The sequence below is a fragment of the Oncorhynchus keta genome, chromosome 25 (genome assembly GCF_023373465.1).
Source record: "Oncorhynchus keta strain PuntledgeMale-10-30-2019 chromosome 25, Oket_V2, whole genome shotgun sequence".
NCBI classification, from domain to species: domain Eukaryota; kingdom Metazoa; phylum Chordata; class Actinopteri; order Salmoniformes; family Salmonidae; genus Oncorhynchus; species Oncorhynchus keta.
The window spans coordinates 20858867-20879134 of NC_068445.1; the positions used below are offsets into that span (position 1 = coordinate 20858867).

General features: G+C 44.4%; 2 protein-coding genes across 3 annotated transcripts in view; both read right to left on the minus strand.

Annotated features, from left to right (window-relative positions):
- LOC118358390 (oxysterol-binding protein 2-like) overlaps positions 1-1006 on the minus strand; it is a 98953-nt gene extending 97947 nt beyond the window's left edge. Inside the window, exon 1 of one of the 2 annotated variants that reach the window (XM_052478853.1) lies at positions 592-1006. In XM_052478853.1, the coding sequence (XP_052334813.1) occupies positions 592-857 (266 nt within the window). In that variant the 5' untranslated portion in view covers positions 858-1006. The remainder of the gene's footprint in view (positions 1-591) is intronic. The other variant, XM_052478854.1, reaches the window with a different exon arrangement.
- Positions 1007-1699: 693 nt separating this feature from the next.
- LOC118357935 (ras-like protein family member 10B) lies at positions 1700-16932 on the minus strand. The gene is made up of 3 exons (XM_035735243.2): positions 15892-16932; positions 6925-7049; positions 1700-4136 (listed from the first exon to the last, which is right to left on the minus strand). Exons 1-3 carry the CDS (start codon positions 16105-16107, stop codon positions 3863-3865), a joined length of 615 nt encoding a protein of 204 aa, XP_035591136.1. The 5' UTR covers positions 16108-16932; the 3' UTR covers positions 1700-3862.
- Positions 16933-20268: the final 3336 nt, after the last annotated feature.

Sequence of the window (20268 nt, forward strand, 5' to 3'; positions counted from 1 at the left end):
TCTACCTAGATCTATACAAAATCTGGTTAGCTCGCTGAGCTAGCAACTTCCATCTATCTCAGTCAGTGAGAGCGAGGTCGTACCAGAGCCACTCGCATTATGTCAGCCTGTCTGTGTCACGTTACAGGAACTACAATGATTTGAACATTCTAGCTAATGTAGATAGTTAGCGATATATATATATATATATAGTTTTTAAAGAGTGATAGCTATCATTCCTTTGTTAGCTAAGTTTTTAAAGGGCTTGAAATCATGTTATATATTAGTTATCTGTGAGAATAGTGCCCACTGAAGTTAACACATGATGGGGCTTGTCTGAGGTCAAGAACTTGTCATAAGTATCTCCGTACCACACTGGCTTAGATACCTAGTTAGCTGTCATCGTAATGATTGTTTGTTTGACACTTGCAATAAAATACAATCAAAGTGTATATAGTACTCGTAGCTAGCTAGCTAGCCTGCAATTGCGGCTTATAAAAATGTATTTTAATATTATAACCCATGCTGATGCTGACATGGTTAACGTTTAATTTGACAGACAATGACACTGTAATTAGCTAGCTACACAGCAGCTAGTGTCCGCATGTTTACCTGTAATACGACAGAAGGCCATTGCTGAGGACGAACCATCGGCGTTGATACCCTTTCAAATAGTTAGTCCATTTAAAAAGCCAGCCTTTGTAAGTATCCGATCCCGGGGCTGGGGCACCCGCAAGAGTGGAAACCGAGCTCTTCCCCTGGTCGCTCATCCTCCGCTCCGCCGCGGGTTGGGGTGTGCAGCCGGACAAACAAGGTACCGCGGAAAGGAATGACACTATCCTCCCCGAGCGACCACAGAGAGCGATCGCTCTCCCCATTCACACACCGCCGATGAGTGAGCTAAACCGGGGAGGGTCCGGACCAGAGAAAGCAAGATTAACACTCCACGCCCCTTTCACATGACCCTGGAAACCCGAGGAAGGATGAAAACTGATGCGAACTTTGCGAAGGAGGTACTGGCATGTGACGCTGGTGTCAGAAATTCCTGAAACATCAGGAGGCATGTGATTCACTACTTCTGCGATTGTTTTATTTTCTATACGAAATAAACTATCAATAAGCAAACACTATCTCCTTGGTTAAATACTGATACAACTGGATGTTTTTGCTAAATAGTTGAGATATTGGAAACATTACAGACGCTAAATATACCTGTGTGTACATGTTCATACATGTTCAGTATCAGTAGTAATTGTGTTGTGTGAATTTTCTTAGAATTTCACTCCAGGGACCACTGGGGCTTGTTTTTTTACACTCAACATGCACAATGAGTCTCCACTGATGCGGACATTTAGCAGATGAAGAACAATGTGTTTAAATATTTTTGGTTTCTAAGTCAAGTTTAATCAATCGTTTTTGACCGTGGGAAATATTTGCATGATAAATTCTGTCCCCTGGCCTATGCATTTACCAAAATAGACGCACATTTCACTAAATATATTATAACACCTTTATTCCACACGGTGGCGACATTGCCACATTTATGTGACGTGTGGAATCACCTCCGGGAATGAGGAGTGGTATCACTAGTGGCAGTGTTCTGGGCAACAACTGAGTCATTGAGATGAGGGATAATCATAATTAACTATTATTAGTGTATGAATAATGAAGTGAATGAAAAAATACTGACTAAGAGACAAGAAGGCCGGTTATTGTGGGCAACACGTTTAATTTGACCATTGTCAAAAACAAAACAGCTAACACCTACTATTGAAAAAAAAGCGATGTTTCTTTTAGAAAAGTTAGCCCTTGATGTTGGAACATGACACACTCACACAAACAGTCTAATTTAAATGGATGGCCATTCATGTTACTTGAGAAATTACCATTACTCTCAGATGCTACATAATCTTTCTCTTTAAGAAATCTGTCTAACTATCATTTCAGTAAAATGGAGCCTGTGCGCGCGCACACACACACACACACACACACACACACACACACACACACACACACACACACACACACACACCTCTCACCTTGCTTTTGATAGTCTCCAATATTAACCATATACAGTACACACAGGTAAATAAATGACAGCTACACAATCACACCAGTGCAATTAACCCCTGACCTGCTGGCTTGGCAGCAACAACATGCAAATCAATGATGCACGTACATGCGTACAATACAGGTACTCATTTTCAGTGCAAACATTGTCACAGGGTGTCTGCAATCACATATTTACCACATTCTCAAACAATGTAAATATCTTGCACAATTCAAACACTGCTTTGATATTTCCAGAAAGTCTTCTGTTTGTTTGGTAGGATGCTAATATATTGGAATGCTCTGGGGGCGTATGCTCTCTTGTGTGTGGTGGTCTGGGTATATCCTAGAGCAGGGAGGTTTAATACATTCATTGTGAGGCATTCTAGACTTGTAGAGGGTGTCTGTGGTTGGATACAACTTGTCGTGCTGGTCAAGGTGCTCTGCAGCTTTATTGCCCATAATATAGTCTCTACTTCTTTCTATTCTCCTTCCATTGGCCTTCTGTTTCACTAACCCTGCCCATTAACCTGGGCTTAACCTTACAAGCATTTTAAAACCACACCCCCTGCCTACTATCCCTGCATCACATTCAATATCTGTGCCAGACATCCCCTCTAGCTTCCTGCAGGCACCAGAGCACCATTGATATAATGTATTCATCAGAAGCACACAGACTGAGGAAGACGGGAGGAAGGGAGGATTAAAGTCCTTCATCATGATAGCGACAGCAGTGTTTTTCTGATGCGAGATAACCTCACATCCCCCCCTAAACAATAGACTTTAAATGAGAAGAGGGAGTGACAGCACTATAATTTTGTACCAGCACCTCCAATCAGTGAATGTTTGTTTACCTGGAGTACAAGGACAATTCCTGAACAAGAAATGAATTGGTTTACTGTTTAGGGGGCATTTTGGAGAGCTGTGGTTTCTGGTGCTGCTACCCCTAAAAGAGGAAGTGGATGTACTAAACCAAGAGTAAGCCATCCATCTTGTTGACTCACCCACATTTACCACACAACCCCTGTAACCTAGCCTTTCCTATGGTGCATCGATCTTAGAATAATGCAATTTCAAGTATGACAGCCAGTGCATTTATCTACCTCACATGACACTGCCTCAAGTTTTAAAAAAGGAAAACTTTTAAAGAAGTTGCATTCTTTCCACTCACATGTATGAGACTAAGCTAATATGGAGAGAATACCTAGTCGTGTCAGTAATGATACTTATTCCCACTAGATGCACACAGTCCACAAGCTCTCAACCCAGCAGACAACCATCAGCATGTATGAGCTGTTGCCTTGCAATCTGGGGAGCTCAGAGCCACAGCTGGTGGTGTGGTGCTAATTGTTTGGGTGACCTGTGACCAGAGCTGTGGAAGTAGATGTTCTACTCCTCAAAATCCATTGACAAAACCTCTTCTTCATCCTCCTCCTCTTCCTCCTTCCTCTCAATGGGAACATTGTGACAGAACTGGGGTGTTGTGATAGGTGATAAAGATGCACGTCTAGTACAGGGACCAATGTCAGTCCTAGTAGCTACAGGATCCGAGTCAGATAAAGCTCATATGAAAATGAGCTTCAGTAAAGCAGGAGGCCTCGGGGTGTTTTCCAGCCATTCAGATAGAAGTCTTCTCTGTATAACCATTCCCCCTGAGGTGTGACTGAGGTTCCTACGGCTCTGACATAGAAGGGAAGGAAGTGCTCCGGGGTGAAGTTTCCCCTAGTTATAGATCTAGGATCAGCTTCCCCTCCCTCAATCCTAACCTTTATCATTAGTGGGAAAACTGCAAAACTGGGGCAACTTCACCCTACACCGGAGGGAGTCCACTGGGTCACATGACAGTACAGCGGTTCCTCTGCAGCGCCCCTTGTAGGCGGATCCCAGGGGTGTGGTTCTGTTTCATGCCACGCCCTACAGCGATGCCCAGCAGCTCTTTGAAGAGAAGGACCACATGCCAGTTGAACTTGGCAGAGCACTCCACATAGCCACACTTCCAGGTCTTCTTGACCAGCACAGAGACGGCCCTGCGAGGCGTGAAGCGCTGGCGCTGCAGGTCTCTTTTACTGCCCACCACAAGGATGGGAACCTCACTGCTGCTACCCTCCCTACAGGGACAGGGAGAGGGATGGAGAGGGAAGACAGAAGAGGGGGGAAGGAACAGAGAGATAGAGCACAGGGATAAAGGTGAAAAATAATTGCAATGTGGTTAGCTAACAAACATGTGATCCAACAGCTACAAAGAAATCCCAGTCACATAATCCCTATTCTCCACACATCCTGTGTATAAATACAGATTTAAAGGTGACTGCATTGATGAAGAGTCTCCTGGTCTGTGAGTAAGTGATCCTTCTCCCCCTCCCCCTCTTCTTCCAGAGAGGTCAATGGGTGTTTGTGTGTGAGGATTCTGCAGTATGAGTGTTTCTGTACATGTCGGGGCTTGTGTAGTGTCTACCCACAGCTACAGCGTGTGTGTGTGTGGGTGTGTGTGTAAATGCCACTATAAAACAATGTGATGTGTGTGTTCTGATTCCTCTGACTGTGTTGGAGGTGTGTGGGGGTGGATCAGAGCTTTGGGGCCCTAGGGGCCTCCCTCCACACTCTGTATTGACAGAGACTAAATGTGGAGGGAAATGTTTCTCAAGGCACATTGGATTGTGGAGCTGTATGGCAGGCTGCAAGCTGGGCTAAAGCAGTGATGACTCAAGTGAGGCCGACTGTAACGCTATTGTATACAATAAGCTCAGATTCGCTGCTAGCAGGTTGAGTTGCAAATGCAATGATTCAAGAAAGAACACAGACATACACATACATATAAATACCCCCCTCCTCTAAACACAAACAGATTCATAAAAAGACTATGTTTAAAACAAAATAAGAATACAAAGGGAAATGGACACCAGTAAAACACATTGACCTACAAAAAATGCTCAATTTCACTTCAGGATTTATATATCCTAGATGAACCTGCATCTAATTGAGATGTGATTATATCGTCTGTTGGACATCTTAACACTTCCATATCAACACAGTCCGAACTAGCTACTTGTACTGAGATGTTGAAATTCAACTTTGTAATGAGGCTGTGGGGTGACATAAAACCAACCCCATTAATCCCAACACCAAACAGGCATCTGCTATCCTCTCAAATACCCATCCAGGCCTGAAGGTCTCTGGAGCAGCGGTTTAGAAGAGTATGTGTGTGTGTTTGTATGAGCTGTCAGAGTCTTCATTACATCAAAGGAAGGCAGCTATGGGCTTTTGGGCAGAAAGAAAACACAGCCAAAAAACTGACAGCGCAGGGATTCTGGGTGAGGGAGAATGTTTGCGGGTGTGAGAGAGTGTGCAGTATGTGCGTGTTTGTTTTGGAGTGGGTTGAGTAAGCAGCAGAAGACAGGGGCAATTCCTCCCAGGCATCTCCCATCTTCTAGCCCACACAAATCCCAATAACCTGCACCTGGATGTCCCCTACTCCATTATTCACCAGGAAACTCATCCATCCATCTTCCCCATCTCTTTCACCATGTCCCTATGTCAATCAACCAGACAGTCAGTCAGCCAGTCAGTCATCCAGTCAGCCAGTCACCCAGCCAATCAGCAATACAGCCAGTCAGCTTGCTAGCCAGTCAGACTATCCAGGACAGATCAGGACAGCCTGGCAGGTCATCCAGTCAGACTATCCAGGACAGATCAGGACAGCCTGGCAGGTCATCCAGTCAGACTATCCAGGACAGATCAGGACAGCCTGGCAGGTCATCCAGTCAGACTATCCAGGACAGATCAGGACAGCCTGGCAGGTCATCCAGTCAGACTATCCAGGACAGATCAGGACAGCCTGGCAGGTCATCCAGTCAGACTATCCAGGACAGATCAGGACAGCCTGGCAGGTCATCCAGTCAGACTATCCAGGACAGATCAGGACAGCCTGGCAGGTCATCCAGTCAGACTATCCAGGACAGATCAGGACAGCCTGGCAGGTCATCCAGTCAGACTATCCAGGACAGATCAGGACAGCCTGGCAGGTCATCCAGTCAGACTATCCAGGACAGATCAGGACAGCCTGGCAGGTCATCCAGTCAGACTATCCAGGACAGATCAGGACAGCCTGGCAGGTCATCCAGTCAGACTATCCAGGACAGATCAGGACAGCCTGGCAGGTCATCCAGTCAGACTATCCAGGACAGATCAGGACAGCCTGGCAGGTCATCCAGTCAGACTATCCAGGACAGATCAGGACAGCCTGGCAGGTCATCCAGTCAGACTATCCAGGACAGATTAGGACAGCCTGGCAGGTTATCCAGTCAGACTATCCAGGACAGATCAGGACAGCCTGGCAGGTCATCCAGTCAGACTATCCAGGACAGATCAGGACAGCCTGGCAGGTCATCAAGTCAGACTATCCAGAACAGATCAGGACAGCCTGGCAGGTCATCCAGTCAGACTATCCAGGACAGATCAGGACAGCCTGGCAGGTCATCCAGTCAGACTATCCAGAACAGATCAGGACAGCCTGGCAGGTCATCCAGTCAGACTATCCAGGACAGATCAGGACAGCCTGGCAGGTCATCTAGCTTTTCACACCTGCAGCTCAGGAGGGGAAAGACTAGTACATGTGAAAGGGATGGTGCAGTGCAGTTTAAAGGCAGGTCACGTCACAAAGCTGCAAAGATGTGAACCTCTTTAGAGCTCAACAAATGAGGGCCATTCATTCCCCTATCAATATGCAAATGAATGCAGGTGCAGAGACCTGCAGTCGGAATGACAGATGTCTTTTGTCCTTTTTCTCTTTTACATACAGTACATGACTGCTGGTCTTCTGTGGCCATTTATGGGTCTCTCCACAGGTGTTTTACCTAATTGGTCCATATTTGTCACTGTGTTGTGGTTTTCCCTTACCTGTGCTCCATGATCTGCTGGCGGATCATCTTGACGTACTCAAAGCTCTCCACACAGCAGATGTCATAGACCAGGATGTACGCGTTGGCATTACGCACCCCTCTGCAGCGTAGGTCCAGCCACTCCTGACACAGAGAGAGAGAGACAGACATCACTCACCCACTACAGACGCACAAAGATCCAAAAATAGGGAGGATATCGAAGACATATTGTTTCACTTGTCACTGACTTGACAAGTGAAACAGAATTTTAAATGATTTATATTTCAAGACCCAATATAACATTTTCAAATGGCATGTATTCTGCTCCTATATCTCCCATAAAACTTGGCTTGTGAGGACAGGAGTTCTTTCAGCAGGTTTCTGAAACAGAGGTAGCCACAGATCACATCCAATTATTCAAAAGCTGTCAGGAAGTTTTGTCCTCTTCATTTCGGGTTGAAATTGAAATAGAGTAGAGTCAACTAGATTTTTAAGACAACTTTGAGTCGGTCAGATTGATAGCCCAGGTGTAATTTGAATTTGAATGGAACCTTTATTTAACTAGGAAAGTCAGTTAAGAAGGAATTCGTTGTCTGACTCTACCTGGCGTGTAGTGCATAATGCAGGTCCAGTACAGTTCTCTGGGCTACACATGGCTGAGGTCAGAAACAGAGAAACAGAGCACTGGCAGAGGGCCAGTCTCCTGTCAAGCGTAACACTTGGAACACATCAGTCCCACAGCGCTACACTGTTCAGCCCTGCTGTACGCAATGACGGGAGGGCAAACAGCTGACAGATGAATGGTAATGATTTGCTAACAATAATTAAAACACACAGCACAATGCGAGTGATTTGCTACAGCCATTAGGGTAATTGCTTCAGCCATGACACAGTGACCCAATCTCCTCCCTCCCAGTCTCTGATTTTCTCACACACACTTTCCCTCGCTCACTCTCTCTCTCTCTCACTCTCTATGTCGTCAGCTCTACCTACGTGAGCTGAATCTATAAGGAGTTCTGTTAGCTGGGGGAGGGAGAGAAAAAGCAAAGAGGGTTATTGGGGAGGGAGAAAGCAGAGAGAGAGAAGCAGAGAGATTAAAGAGCAGCATGGACAGGAAGGAAGTGGGAGGGAAGGGTCGAGCGATGGAAGGACCAACAGGGTGTGAACATAAGCCCTGGCCTGAGCCCCACCAGGCTGACAGGCAGTGGGTGGAGGAGTGGGTGAGGTGGCAGAGGGCACAAGCATTCTCCTTCACTCACCTCCAACACCAGCATTCTGAACAGAGTGAGAAATCAATATGGCAAGAAGAGCTGAATGTCATTGCAGTAATGAGAATCAACAGGACAACACTGGAGGATAAATCTAAATGTATTTATTCTGTAGATAAGTCTAAACAGGGAGCTTGTCAATAAGTCATTTTGGTGGGGAATCAGATGTAAACTGAAGAGACGAGTGCGAGAGAGTGTGTGTGTTTTAATTATTGTTAGCAAATCATTACCATTCATCTGTCAGCTGTTTGCCCTCCCGTCATTGCGTACAGCAGGGCTGAACAGTGTAGCGCTGTGGGACTGATGTGTTCCAAGTGTTACGCTTGACAGGAGACTGGCCCTCTGCCAGTGCTCTGTTTCTCTGTTTCTGACCTCAGCCATGTGTAGCCCAGAGAACTGTACTGGACCTGCATTATGCACTAAACGCGAGTCAGACAACATGTTTTATGGCTTCAGTCTGGTTTACCGAAGGCTATCTGACTGACTCAAAGTTGTCTTAAAGGCCAACACTACAGTTCAAAAGTTTGGGATCACTTAGAAATGTCCTTGTTTTCCATGAAAACATACATGAAATGAGTTGCAAAATGAATAGGAAATATAGTTAACACGTTGAAAAGGTTATAAATAATGATGTTTGATTCAAAGAATAATTGTGTCCTTCAAACTTTGCTTTCTTCAAAGAATCCTCCATTTGTAGCAATTACAGCCTTGCAGCCCATTGTCATTCTAGCTGTCAATTTGTTGAGATAATCTGAAGAGATTTCACCCCATGCTTCCTGAAGCACCTCCCACAAGTTGGATTGGCTTGATGGGCACTTCTTACATACCATACGGTCAAGCTGCTCCCACAACAGCTCAATAAGGTTGAGATCCATTGAGAGTGCTGGCCACTCCTCTGTCCAGTGTCTGTGTTCTTTTGCCCATGTTAATCTTTCATTTTTATTGGCCAGTCTGAGATATGGCTTTTTCTTTGCAACTTTGCCTAGAAGGCCAGCATCCCGGAGTTGCCTCTTCACTGTTGACGTTGAGACTAATGTTTTGCGAATACTATTTAATGAAGCTGCCAGTTGAGGAGATGTGAGGCGTCTGTTTCTCAAACTAGATACTCTAATGTACTTTTCCTCTTGCTCAGTTGTGCACCGGGGCCTCCCACTCCTCTTCTATTCTGGTTAGGGCCAGTTTGCTCTGTTCTGTAAAGGGAGTTGTACACAGCGTTGTATGAGATCTTCAGTTTCTTGGCCATTTCTCGCATGGAATAGCCTTGATTTGTCAGAATAAGAATAGACTGATGAGTGTCAGAAGAAAGTTCTTTGTTTCTGGCCATTTTGAGTCTGTAATCGAACCCACAAATGCTGATGCCCCAGATACTCAGTCTAAAGGCCAGTTTTATTGCTTCTTTAACCTAATTGCAAAAGGGTTTTCTAATGATCAATTCACCTTTTAAAATTATAAACTTGGATTAGCTAACACAACGTGCCATTGGAACACAGGAGTGATGGTTGCTGATAATGGGCCTCTGTAGATATTCCATAAAAAATCATCTGTTTCCAGCTACAAAAGTAATTTACAACATTAACAATGTCTACATTATATTTCTGATCAATTTGATGTTATTTCAATGGACAAAAAAAATTGCTTTTCTTTCAAAAACGAGGACATTTCTAAGTGACCCCAAACTTTTGAACGGTAGGGTATTTCACTCTCTCTCTCTCTATGTCACCAGCTCTACCTGCTTGAGTTTAATCTAAAAGTGGTTCTGTTAGCTGGTGGAGGGAGAAGGAGAGATGGAGAAAGAGGGGGAGGGAGAGAGAAAGTCAAGAGAGTGATTGGGGAGGGATGGATGGAAGGAGAAAACCGAGATAGAGAAGCAGAGAGATTAAAGAGCAGCAGGTGGATGGACAGGAAGGAAGTGGGAGGGAAGGGTAGAGCGATGGAAGGACCGACAGGGTGTGAACATAAGCCCTGGCCTGAGCCCCACCAGGCTGACAGGCAGTGGGTGGAGGAGTGGGCGAGGTGGCAGAGGGCACAAGCATTCTCCTTCACTCACCTCCAACACCAGCATTCTGAACAGAGTGAGAAATCAATATGGCAAGAAGAGCTGAATGTCATTGCAGTAATGAGAATCAACAGGACAACACTGGAGGAGAAATCTAAATGTATTTATTCTGTAGATAAGTCTAAACAGGGAGTTTGTTAACAAGTAATTTTGGTGGGGAATCGGATGCTGTAATGGGGCAGAATCTGCGAGCAGATAGGGATCGATGTGAGCTGTAATGATGACAATGGTAACATACCCATGTCGACAAGGAATAATAGCCTTTATTTAATTTGGAGGGATTTTCGGCATCACTGCGTTTGTGTGTGTGTGAGAGAGAGAGGGAGGGAGAGTCTCACACATACAGTAGGTCTGAAACATAATGAGGGCGATCAGCCATGGAGGCAAGCAATGTGGCACCGAGATCATTACACACAAAGGTGGGAGAGAGTGAGAGAATGAGGAGGAAGAGAAGGGAGGACAACAAAATACATAATGGTTGACAGTGAAAATAATGTACGTAGGGAGATTCAGTTCTATACATTTGTGCTGTTATTGCCTTTTCTCTCTGTGGGTTTATTCAAAAGTTTTCCAGGGGAAATTAGGGGGGTAGTGACCATAGAGGACAGATCATCAGCATTCCTCTACCATCTCTCCTCTTTCTGCCTCAGTTTTTTCTGCCCCCCTTTTCTATCCATCAATTCCTATTTCCAGATTATTAACTCTCTTTGCTGCTTAAGCAGGACACATGATCACATCCCTCACTAGCTACAGTAGGTGTGTTAAATGCACCCCCATCTCTCTATGGGCTAAAAATAGAGGTTGCATCCTCAGCTCATATCTCTTTGTCATCCAAGTACTATTTTGTATGTGGAGGTGGAGCTCTGTACACAGAAACGATGGCAACACTGCGGCTTGTATAAACTCACTATTCCACCTTCTCACACCTGTAGGACAGAGAAGAGAACAACAGAGAAAGAGAGAAACGAGGACGTGGAAAGGAGCTATATAAAGTAACCACACATGGAAATTGTGCGTGCGAGTGTGCGTGTATGTGTGTGCGTGCACAGGTGTGTGTGTTTATGTTCTCCATTTGGCTCTTTGAAAACTATTAAAACTCGCAGCTTAGCCTGCTCCCTTCACGTGCCAAACAGAGCAGGTTTCCCTGACAACCCAGGTCCTTGGTCACTTTTGTACCAGGATGTGAGGGAGCTGGCATCCCATTGCTCCCAAAGACAGTATGGTGTCCAATCACAGCTCATCCAGAGAGAAGAGAGCATGGTCATGAAGGGTTATACCTGAAGACATACCTCAGACACTATTCTGTCCCTTTGGGATTGAGCTTCTCAGGACTCATTGAGGTACTGTTCACAAGGGAGACAGACCCACATTACATCTGTGAGTGTTTGCAGGGTTTATTAGGGTTTAAGATGGCATTGATCTGTTGTCTCCTCCAGCTGCCGTACTCTGATGATAGTGCTGGCCTTTTAATACACACACATCACCTGCTCTGCTAGTCTGTGTGACAGAGCCTATCTGCAGAGGCTGACAAAGGGCCAAGAGATCGTATCCAGAAGAAAGACAACATTTCTGATTCATCTGATGTAATGAACAGTAAAATAGATACATTGTACTCTATATACACTCAGTTTCCAGTTTATTAGGTACACGCATCTAGTACCGGGTCGGATAAGGTAATGTATTTACACTCCTCAATTTGTCCAGTATTGGTGATCGAGTTCCCACTGGAGCCGCTTCTTCTTGTTTTTAGCTGATAGGAGTTGAACCCGGGGGGTCATCTGCTGCAAAAGCCCATCCGTGACCAGGATGGGTTGTGCATTTTGTAGAGGCCGTTCTGCACACCAGTTGTGCTCTGCTGTTATTTGCCATTCCCGGTTGCCATTTGATTAGCTGTTCAGGAGTTTTATGGCTTGGAGGTAGAAGCTGTTAAGATGCCTTTTGGACCTAGACTTGGTGCTCCGATACCCGCTTGCCGCGCAGTAGCAGAGAGAACAGTCTATGGCTAGGGTGGCTGGAGTTTTTTGTTTGTCACACCATTCTCTGTAAACCCTAGACACTGTCGTGCGTGAAAATCCCACGAGGCTGGACGTTTCTGAGATACTGGAACCGACGCGCCTAGCAAAGATCATACCACACTCAAAGTTGCAAACAGTAATTTAATGCCTCGATGCCTGTCTGCCTGCTTTATATAGCAAACTCACTGTCTGTAGGAGCGAATGGGATGGTGTATCTAATAAAATTAGTATACATTATCATAGTAGGAGAGAGAGAAGCAAATAGAAACAGAGAGAGAGAGGCACGAGAGCGAGACGAGAGAGAGACGAGAGAGTGATAGAGCAAGAGAGCATTATGTGTGGAAGTCATGGTGATATGATACAATATCAGAAGATGAATAAATCTGAATGGGATCCACTGTAAGGCTTAAGTCCATCTGTCATCACATCCTATCGATAAACTGTGACAGATGCTCTGGGAATGCAAACAGCAACAAATTAAAACAGACAGCAGCCCCGCCAGAACATCAATGATTGTTACCATCCCCAAAGTGAAATAATGAAGTGTCGTCTGCCCTGCCTGCCTAAAGAGACCTAAACAAGTAAACATCCTGAGTCTAAATGATGGACCAGAGCCAAAGTACAAGTACGACGTCCTTTATTGCATGCACTTACCTAACAGAAACCTGGGCCCCTTCCATAAACATGGAGACATACTGACGCACGCCACTTTATTCACAATCTTCCTCCACAGGTACCATGTGGGGGAAGAGGAACCGCATTTGGTGAATCTGGATTTCTATGGTGGCCATTAGACTCTTTCTAACCTATCTAATAGGCTGCAGCAGCTCCACTCTCATCTCTATTAGTCGCTCTATTCCCTCAAGGCCTTCAGCAGGGCACTGTGCTTTAATCCAATCAACTCCAAATAAAATGAGAGTAAATCTCAATCGGGTCCCTGGGTCTGTTCTTGTTCCAGAGCGCTCTGTCCTGTGATGTTGGTCCAGACAGCCTCCCCTCTGCAGACCACCATGGGCCTCCTGGCTCATTAAATATGGAAGTAAAAGAGGAGATCGCTCGCTCGGAGTGGAGAGCGGGAATGCCTCACCACCCCTGTCACAGCCAGTAAAGGAAGACCAGATAGCGTGGTTCAGAGGCTGGACTACAGAACAGAAGACAGAGGACAAGAGTAAGAGATACTAAGGCTTCTGCTCTCAGAGCCATTCCTGAGGAAATGAACCATGACAAATCTGCCTGATAGCAGTGCTCTTGTTGCACTCAACTAATGATTCCCTGGTCCTGTTTGGCTATGTGGTAGAGCATGATGCTTGCAACGCAAGGGTTGTGGGTTCGATTCCCACGGGTGGACCAGTATGAAAAATATGAAAATGTATGCACTCACTACTGAAAGTTGCTCTGGAACAGAGCATCTGCTAAATTACATAAATGTACCTAAGTAGAGGTGTTGGTTAGATACTGTATGCTGATATCTTAAACTGCTGTCTGAAGAGGTTGAGGCTGTTATGTACATATTCCTACCATTCAACCAAGGCCAGAAATTCTCCATTTAAGTATTCAACTGTTGAAAGATAACTAATCTATATGCAGACATAATGAATCATGGTGCTGTAACGTGTGAAAGGAAAGCACAATGCTCATGCAGCATTATATATGTAGGAATCAGAGAACAGATGTGCAATTTACACTTTTTTATGTGATGAGGCATCTGGGGATGTACTGTACACAGACACAAACACACCTTGCAGACTCTATAATGTGATCCATCCTGTCTTATTCCTGCGTTTGCACTTGCCAGACTGCTCTAATGATGGCTAAGAGGCATTTAGCTGAAGAAAAAGCAAAGAAAATCAGATTGATTGTGTTGAGGTGCTCCGCTCCACAGATTGGAGACAATGAAGCACACTGCAGACCTTTTAACACATACTAAGAGACAGTTGTCATATTCTCCTCTTTTCTTTCTCTCTCCTGTAAATGGCTAGAATCCTGAATTGCTGGGTTGAGGCTGTCTACTCTTCAGTGTGTTGGATCTTCTGTTTACAGGAAGCACAGTGCATGCCAACTTTGAATTCAGAGGGCTTTCTGTTTGACTGCATGGCCTGATCTCTCCTCCATGGCCTGATCTCTCCTCCATGGCCTGATCTCAATTTCTCAGTGGCACCACACCTGTCAAAAAAATACAATTGTTGCAATGGAGCCGTTAGGCCGCAACGCGTTCCCTCGGCCAATGACAAAAGCCTGGCAACTATCAGTAATATCTGTGTTTCACGCCAGTCCCAGCCAGCTCTCCCAGCCAGCTCTCCCAGCCAGCTCCATAGTAACCTTGGAGAACCCCATCTGGAGCCCCAGCAGCCAGGTCCAGGGAGGGAACAACAGACATGCTTCCTGTGGACCGGTGAGGAGGTCAAGATTGGTGTGTGAGGGTGTCATTGGACATTCAGAAACACCCTTAAGCATGAATACAAGCATGTATGCACACACACACTAAAATATGCATGTGTGTCTGTCACTCACTAAAGGCGAGGACAAGGAGATACAGAGAGAGCAGGAGACTGGTGCAAGTGCTGTCTGAAAGTAGAACAGCTTTGAGAAAATAGATTGAATTGATCAAACCACTGGCTGTCAGTGGAAAAAGATGCAACTACTGGATGGTGTTTCATCTGACATTAGCTGCTCTTGCCAGGGCATGTCTATGGAGATACAGCTGACTGTAGGTCACTAAGAGAATCTCCATTTTGGTTTTTACTCATTTAATGCATTGGTCATTATGTTGGAGCCTGCTGTGTTTTTAGCAGCAGTAAGTTCAACCATTTGCCATCGATTGAGTTTATGATTCAATGTGGAATTGTAGCACTTACTGCCACTCCAAACACTAGAATGCTACTTGATGGGCTGTGAATCTGTGTGCCAGCTCTAACAAAGTCAAAGCACATGTGCTTCCAGTTCCCTCCTCTGATAAGAGCACACATCACTCCCCTCAGCCAGGTAGACAGTCTCCATCACCCCAGCCAGGTTCAGGTGCCCTGAGGCAGGGCAGCTGAGTGTCCTCTGGTAGTGGGTCTAGGAGCAAATAGCCAATAATGACTTACTTATGGAGTCAGAGGCAGAACATATGAATAAATTCAACATGACATAAACATCCCTCCTTTTGCCTGAGGGTGGCAATATAATGCATTGAGGAGCCGAGAGAGAGAGAGAGAGAGTGATAGAGAGAGAGAGAGAGAGAGAGAGAGAGAGAGAGAGAGAGAGAGAGAGAGAGAGAGAGAGAGAGAGAGAGTGTGTGTGTGTTTGCCTGCGTGTGTTTTAAAACACCAAATACATAAAGTAGCCTATAGCCTAGGCTTACCACTGAAGTGATACATCAGGTCTCCATAGAAACTACTGCTCTAAGGGGCATCTGATTAAGAAAATAATGCAACGGAAGTCTTTTGAAGAAGCGCGCGATGGTCATTTTGCAGGGCTCTAACTATTAGCGAGAGGCCAAATAGGTTCTGATAACCGAAAGGTAAGTTAAAGACAATGAGGCAAACACTTATCACATCTCGAAATTATACCATTAAAGCCTAGGATATATTTTGAGCCCAATAAGAGAATGCTAGTATCTTTCTTATAAGTGAAAAACCCAAATAGAAAGTCACTTTCTATCTTACCTGGCTCGAGCTCGAGGGGAATGACGAAATTGGCGGGACATCCAAAATCTTCAGGTCGTACATGTTACCGTTCAAAATGACAGAGGGTCTGTACACATACCTGGTTCGGGTTGGAGTGTAAACCTCTGAGAAGTCATTATAAATAAATTGACGGATTATGGAAGTTTTCCCGACTCCGGGAGCTCCGATAACAGCGATACTTAGCGTCTCCACCATTCCTGGAACATCAGCACCATGGACAGCGACCAAACCAATTTGTAACTCAACAAAGCTTATCCTAGCAGCGGTCTTGTTTCCAGAAAATATTGCTGCTGCTGCTGTTCCGACACAGATCAAAGCCAACAGTTTTTTTTACGTTGAACACTTTTTGCTTGCTGCGGCCCAAAAATGTAGATTTAGCTAAATCTTATAATTAGGTAAAGAAAGGTCGAAACAGTCATCTCTCGTCAATGTTTTTAAATTCATTGATGGTTATGTTTGCTGTTATCCAATCTCTCTCACATCGAAACACAAATAACGTAACTTGAGTTTATTTCGTTTAATAGTCCTAAGAAAAATCAATCACTCCAAGATTCAATACCGGGGAGGGGGTTTTCGCAACGTCTCCGCATTCCATAGGGAGAAACGTATGCTAATCTTCTGGGGAACAACCCCCCGCGCCCTCGTCCCCTAGGAGGGAGCGCAAAGTCCGTCCTCGGAATTTCCACAGGGACATAATCTCACTCACTGTTTGAATTATCTCAACATTAACGAGCCCATTATTGATTTTCTTACGGATCTTCAGGCTGTACAGTTATTCTATCCGCACCTCTTACTCGTCTCCAGCCGATGCACCAATACGACTGACTCCTTGCGCTCACCAAAGCCTTGGAGAGGCACGCTAACTCAGCAGCCCCGTATCTACAGATAGAATTCCACGTGCTCCAGAATGAGCATATTCTGCTCTTCACGACGTAAGAAGGCACAACTGATCATTTAGATGAAACGATCCAAAAACAGAGACAAGCGACCAACTGCTGCATAGGCATCAAATGAATGTATCTCCCCTGTTCACTGGCGTGTCTGTCGGTATGGTGCGCGTTCCTTGTGTGTGTGTGTGTGTGTGTGTGTGTGTGTGTGTGTGTGTACGTGCGTGATTGGATGTGTATGCTTTTGTCATCTTTTATCGTTTATGTGCGTGTTAATCATGACATTCGTGCCCAGGTTTTGTGTAATGAGCTACTATTTAGAGGTCAAATACCTGAAATGGAACCACGAATGATGTAACCTATCACACAAAATGCACATTGACGTGTCGACCAAATTCATATTTCAATTTTTCCTCCTGGACACAGAATCCTCAAAGGAGGCTCCCATGGAGACAGAATGCTGCATTTACACTTCCTTAAAGCGCAAGGCTGACGCACAACTGATTGTGTTCCTAAAGCTAAGGGATTGATGAAGGATGGCTCCCTATCAATAGCAATACCTTGAGTGGCAATTAAGGTTTCACATATGATTAATTATACTACACCATTAATATGATGCAAAGCCTGTGTACTTACTTGCTCCTAAAACAATGGTCATACAATGAATGCTTCTCTTGCCCTTTTCTATTCAATTGCGACATCTAGACTACCTGTCTCAAGAGCTCTGTGTGTACTCATTAGCTATAGTCAAGCAATAATGACATATTTAGCCTACATAAAACCCTGCGTCATCACCATTTGTTTGTCTGTATGATTTCATCAAAACGAGCGGGGAGAGTGACGACAACCTGCTGCCATTCCAGTGATGGACGCAGTCAGAGTGAGAGACTGACTAAATGGGTGATATGAGCGCAGTGTGCTCTTGTCGCATTGGCCAATTTTAACTCACCCTCACCTCACTGTTATAAGCAAACCGTTCAAAAATATATTTTGAGACTTCGGTTGCAATCCAAACAATATAGTGAGGTTAATGTAAAGCCCCAATTATGTCAAGGTCATGCATCAAATCAGTCAAGGTATGTCGATCAACCTACAGGGATTGGCATGCAAAACAGTTCCTCACAATTACCACAAGACTATGAATGTGTCCAACAATCTGTGCAATCAATAGAAATTCATGCTGCAACACGTCTTTTAAAGTGCATGTGCATCAATGCTTTTATTATTCTGGAACTTTATTGGATTCGCAGAAGTCCTACCTGGTGACAGGTGTAACAGAATATTCACTTTCCTCCTTATAAATAACGCAGTTCTCGATATGGTGAGTTGTTAGCACCCCCTGTTGGTTAAGGTTCATCCACCCTTCTGGCCATCAGTGTTTCTCAAGAATGAGCTGGGCTTTCTTTTGGATCCTGAGCAGAAACAATGATATTTTTTGGGTCACAAGAACACCATCAAAGCATTAGTTACGTCAAAGTAAAAAAGAATAGGGACCACTGTTTCACATGTCATTCATTGACACAGTGTGGTGTGTGGATGACAGTCATAGAGAAGATTGCTTGTTACTGCCAAAATCATCTAGAGCCTCTATTCAATACTTTGAGCTGAAGCCCAATTGAAATGTATAGGCAATGTTCCCGCGTTAGAGGAGACTGCATTCACGTTAAACCCTACATATGTCCGCTAGATCGCATAATACCTTTACATTTCTATTACGCAATCTGTAACACTTCAGCGATACAGACTGAATGGAGCCATAGGTCTGGCACCACTCCACTGAGGGCATACCTCATACTGATGATAAAAGAACCACAATATTAGACAACCTGATAACATTGCAGTTTAGGAAACACACAAAGCAGCTATGATGTTAAGGGAGATTTTATTCCATTATTTAAAAAAAGCATTGAGTGTTTTTTTTAGGCACTGATCTGCAACAATGTGTGTTTTATAAACCTTAAACACACACACACAGTGAGGATGAAGTCATTATCAGTGATCTAGTCCTCAGTAAGCTACACACGGTGTGGAGAGATAATGAAACAGTGATCAGCGCTGACTCCAGATCAGCTCATAATTGCCACTCCAGCTGCGCTGCTCCGATAACCAGTGGTGTAGTGCTGTTTTTTAGGTGAGGGAGCGCAATTTATTTTTAAATGAACATCCTCAATCAAAAAGTTGTACCAACAGATGTAGCCTATTATTGAATAGGCGGTCATTATAGAATATGCATAAAATGCATCCTCCAGTTGAATACCCTCAAACACCAAGCTAAGCATACCTAATTTCAAAATAGGCCATCATCACTGTCAATTGTGAATGAGGTAGTTTGGAATTCGGTAGTGAGTGTTGCAACCGAGGACAGATGATTTTTACATGCTTCACACTACGGCGCTTACGTTCTGTGAGCTTGTGTGGCCTACCACTTCGAGGCTGAGCCAACGTTGCTCCTAGACAAACTAACTTGTTGAAAAGGTGGCACCCTATGACTGTGCAACGTTGAAAGTCACTGAGCTCTTCAATAAGGCCATTCCACTGCCAATGTTTGTCTATGGAGATTGCATGGCTGTGTGCTCGATTGTATACACCTGTTAGCAGTAGCAATTTTAGCATGTAAATCTCGGTGTGGCAAAATAAAATAAAAATGTAGATACATGCCAGCAAAGCCACTACAACACAATAATTGGACTATAACGGTGACCAAACTGTTAGGGCCTACATAAAGCTGTCCCAACAGCAGAGTCCCAACACCTTACCACTGCTACACCTGGCTATCAGCAGAGCCGTGTCTGGCAGCGAAACATTTAATTCAGCCTCATTTACTGCCTTTTAAACAAACATGGCTGACTTGCTTAAACAAATGTGACGATTGAGATGTACACACTATGGCATAAGGGGATGAAGAGCAGATGAGGTAATCTGTCATTTCGAACTAGGCTGGACGTAGTCAATATAACGATTTGTTCAGCACTTTTGAAATTTACAGCGACAGAACTCAGAACATGGCCATTCTTACTGGATTCTCCCTGTACACTAAGTCAGAACTGTGAGAAATAAAGGGGGCATATAAAACAAACAATGAAAGCTCTTACAATATTCAATGATGACATTTCTCTAAAATCAGGCTATAGGCTACAAGTGCACCACCAAGTCAGAACAGTTCACTAAATTATGAGGGGAAAAGGGACCAAATTATTAGGGTGAGACACGTGGGCTAGTAACAGCTTAGTACACAACATACACTTAATATTACTTTCTTAGCTACAGTATACATATCTCCCTGGGATATTGCATCATGTATGTAGCACAATACAATACATTTTTTGACACACCTTATGGATGGCCTCTTATTCGCTCGTCATCCCCTTATGCCAGAGTTTGTCAATTGTCAGTAGAAACCGCATTTGTTTAAGCAAAACAGCCATGTTTGTTTAAAAGGCAGTAAATGAGGCAGAATTAAATGTTTTGC

Coding starts and splice junctions, on each gene's coding strand:
- LOC118357935 (XM_035735243.2), bottom strand. CDS start 16,107: ATGGTGGAGACGCTAAGTATCGCTGTTATCGGAGCTCCCGGAGTCGGG. Junction 7,050..15,891: donor TCCCCTCGAGCTCGAGCCAG/GTAAGATAGAAA, acceptor TCTCTGTGTCAG/GAGTGGCTGGACCTACGCTG. Junction 4,137..6,924: donor CAGCAGATCATGGAGCACAG/GTAAGGGAAAAC, acceptor CTGTCCCTGTAG/GGAGGGTAGCAGCAGTGAGG.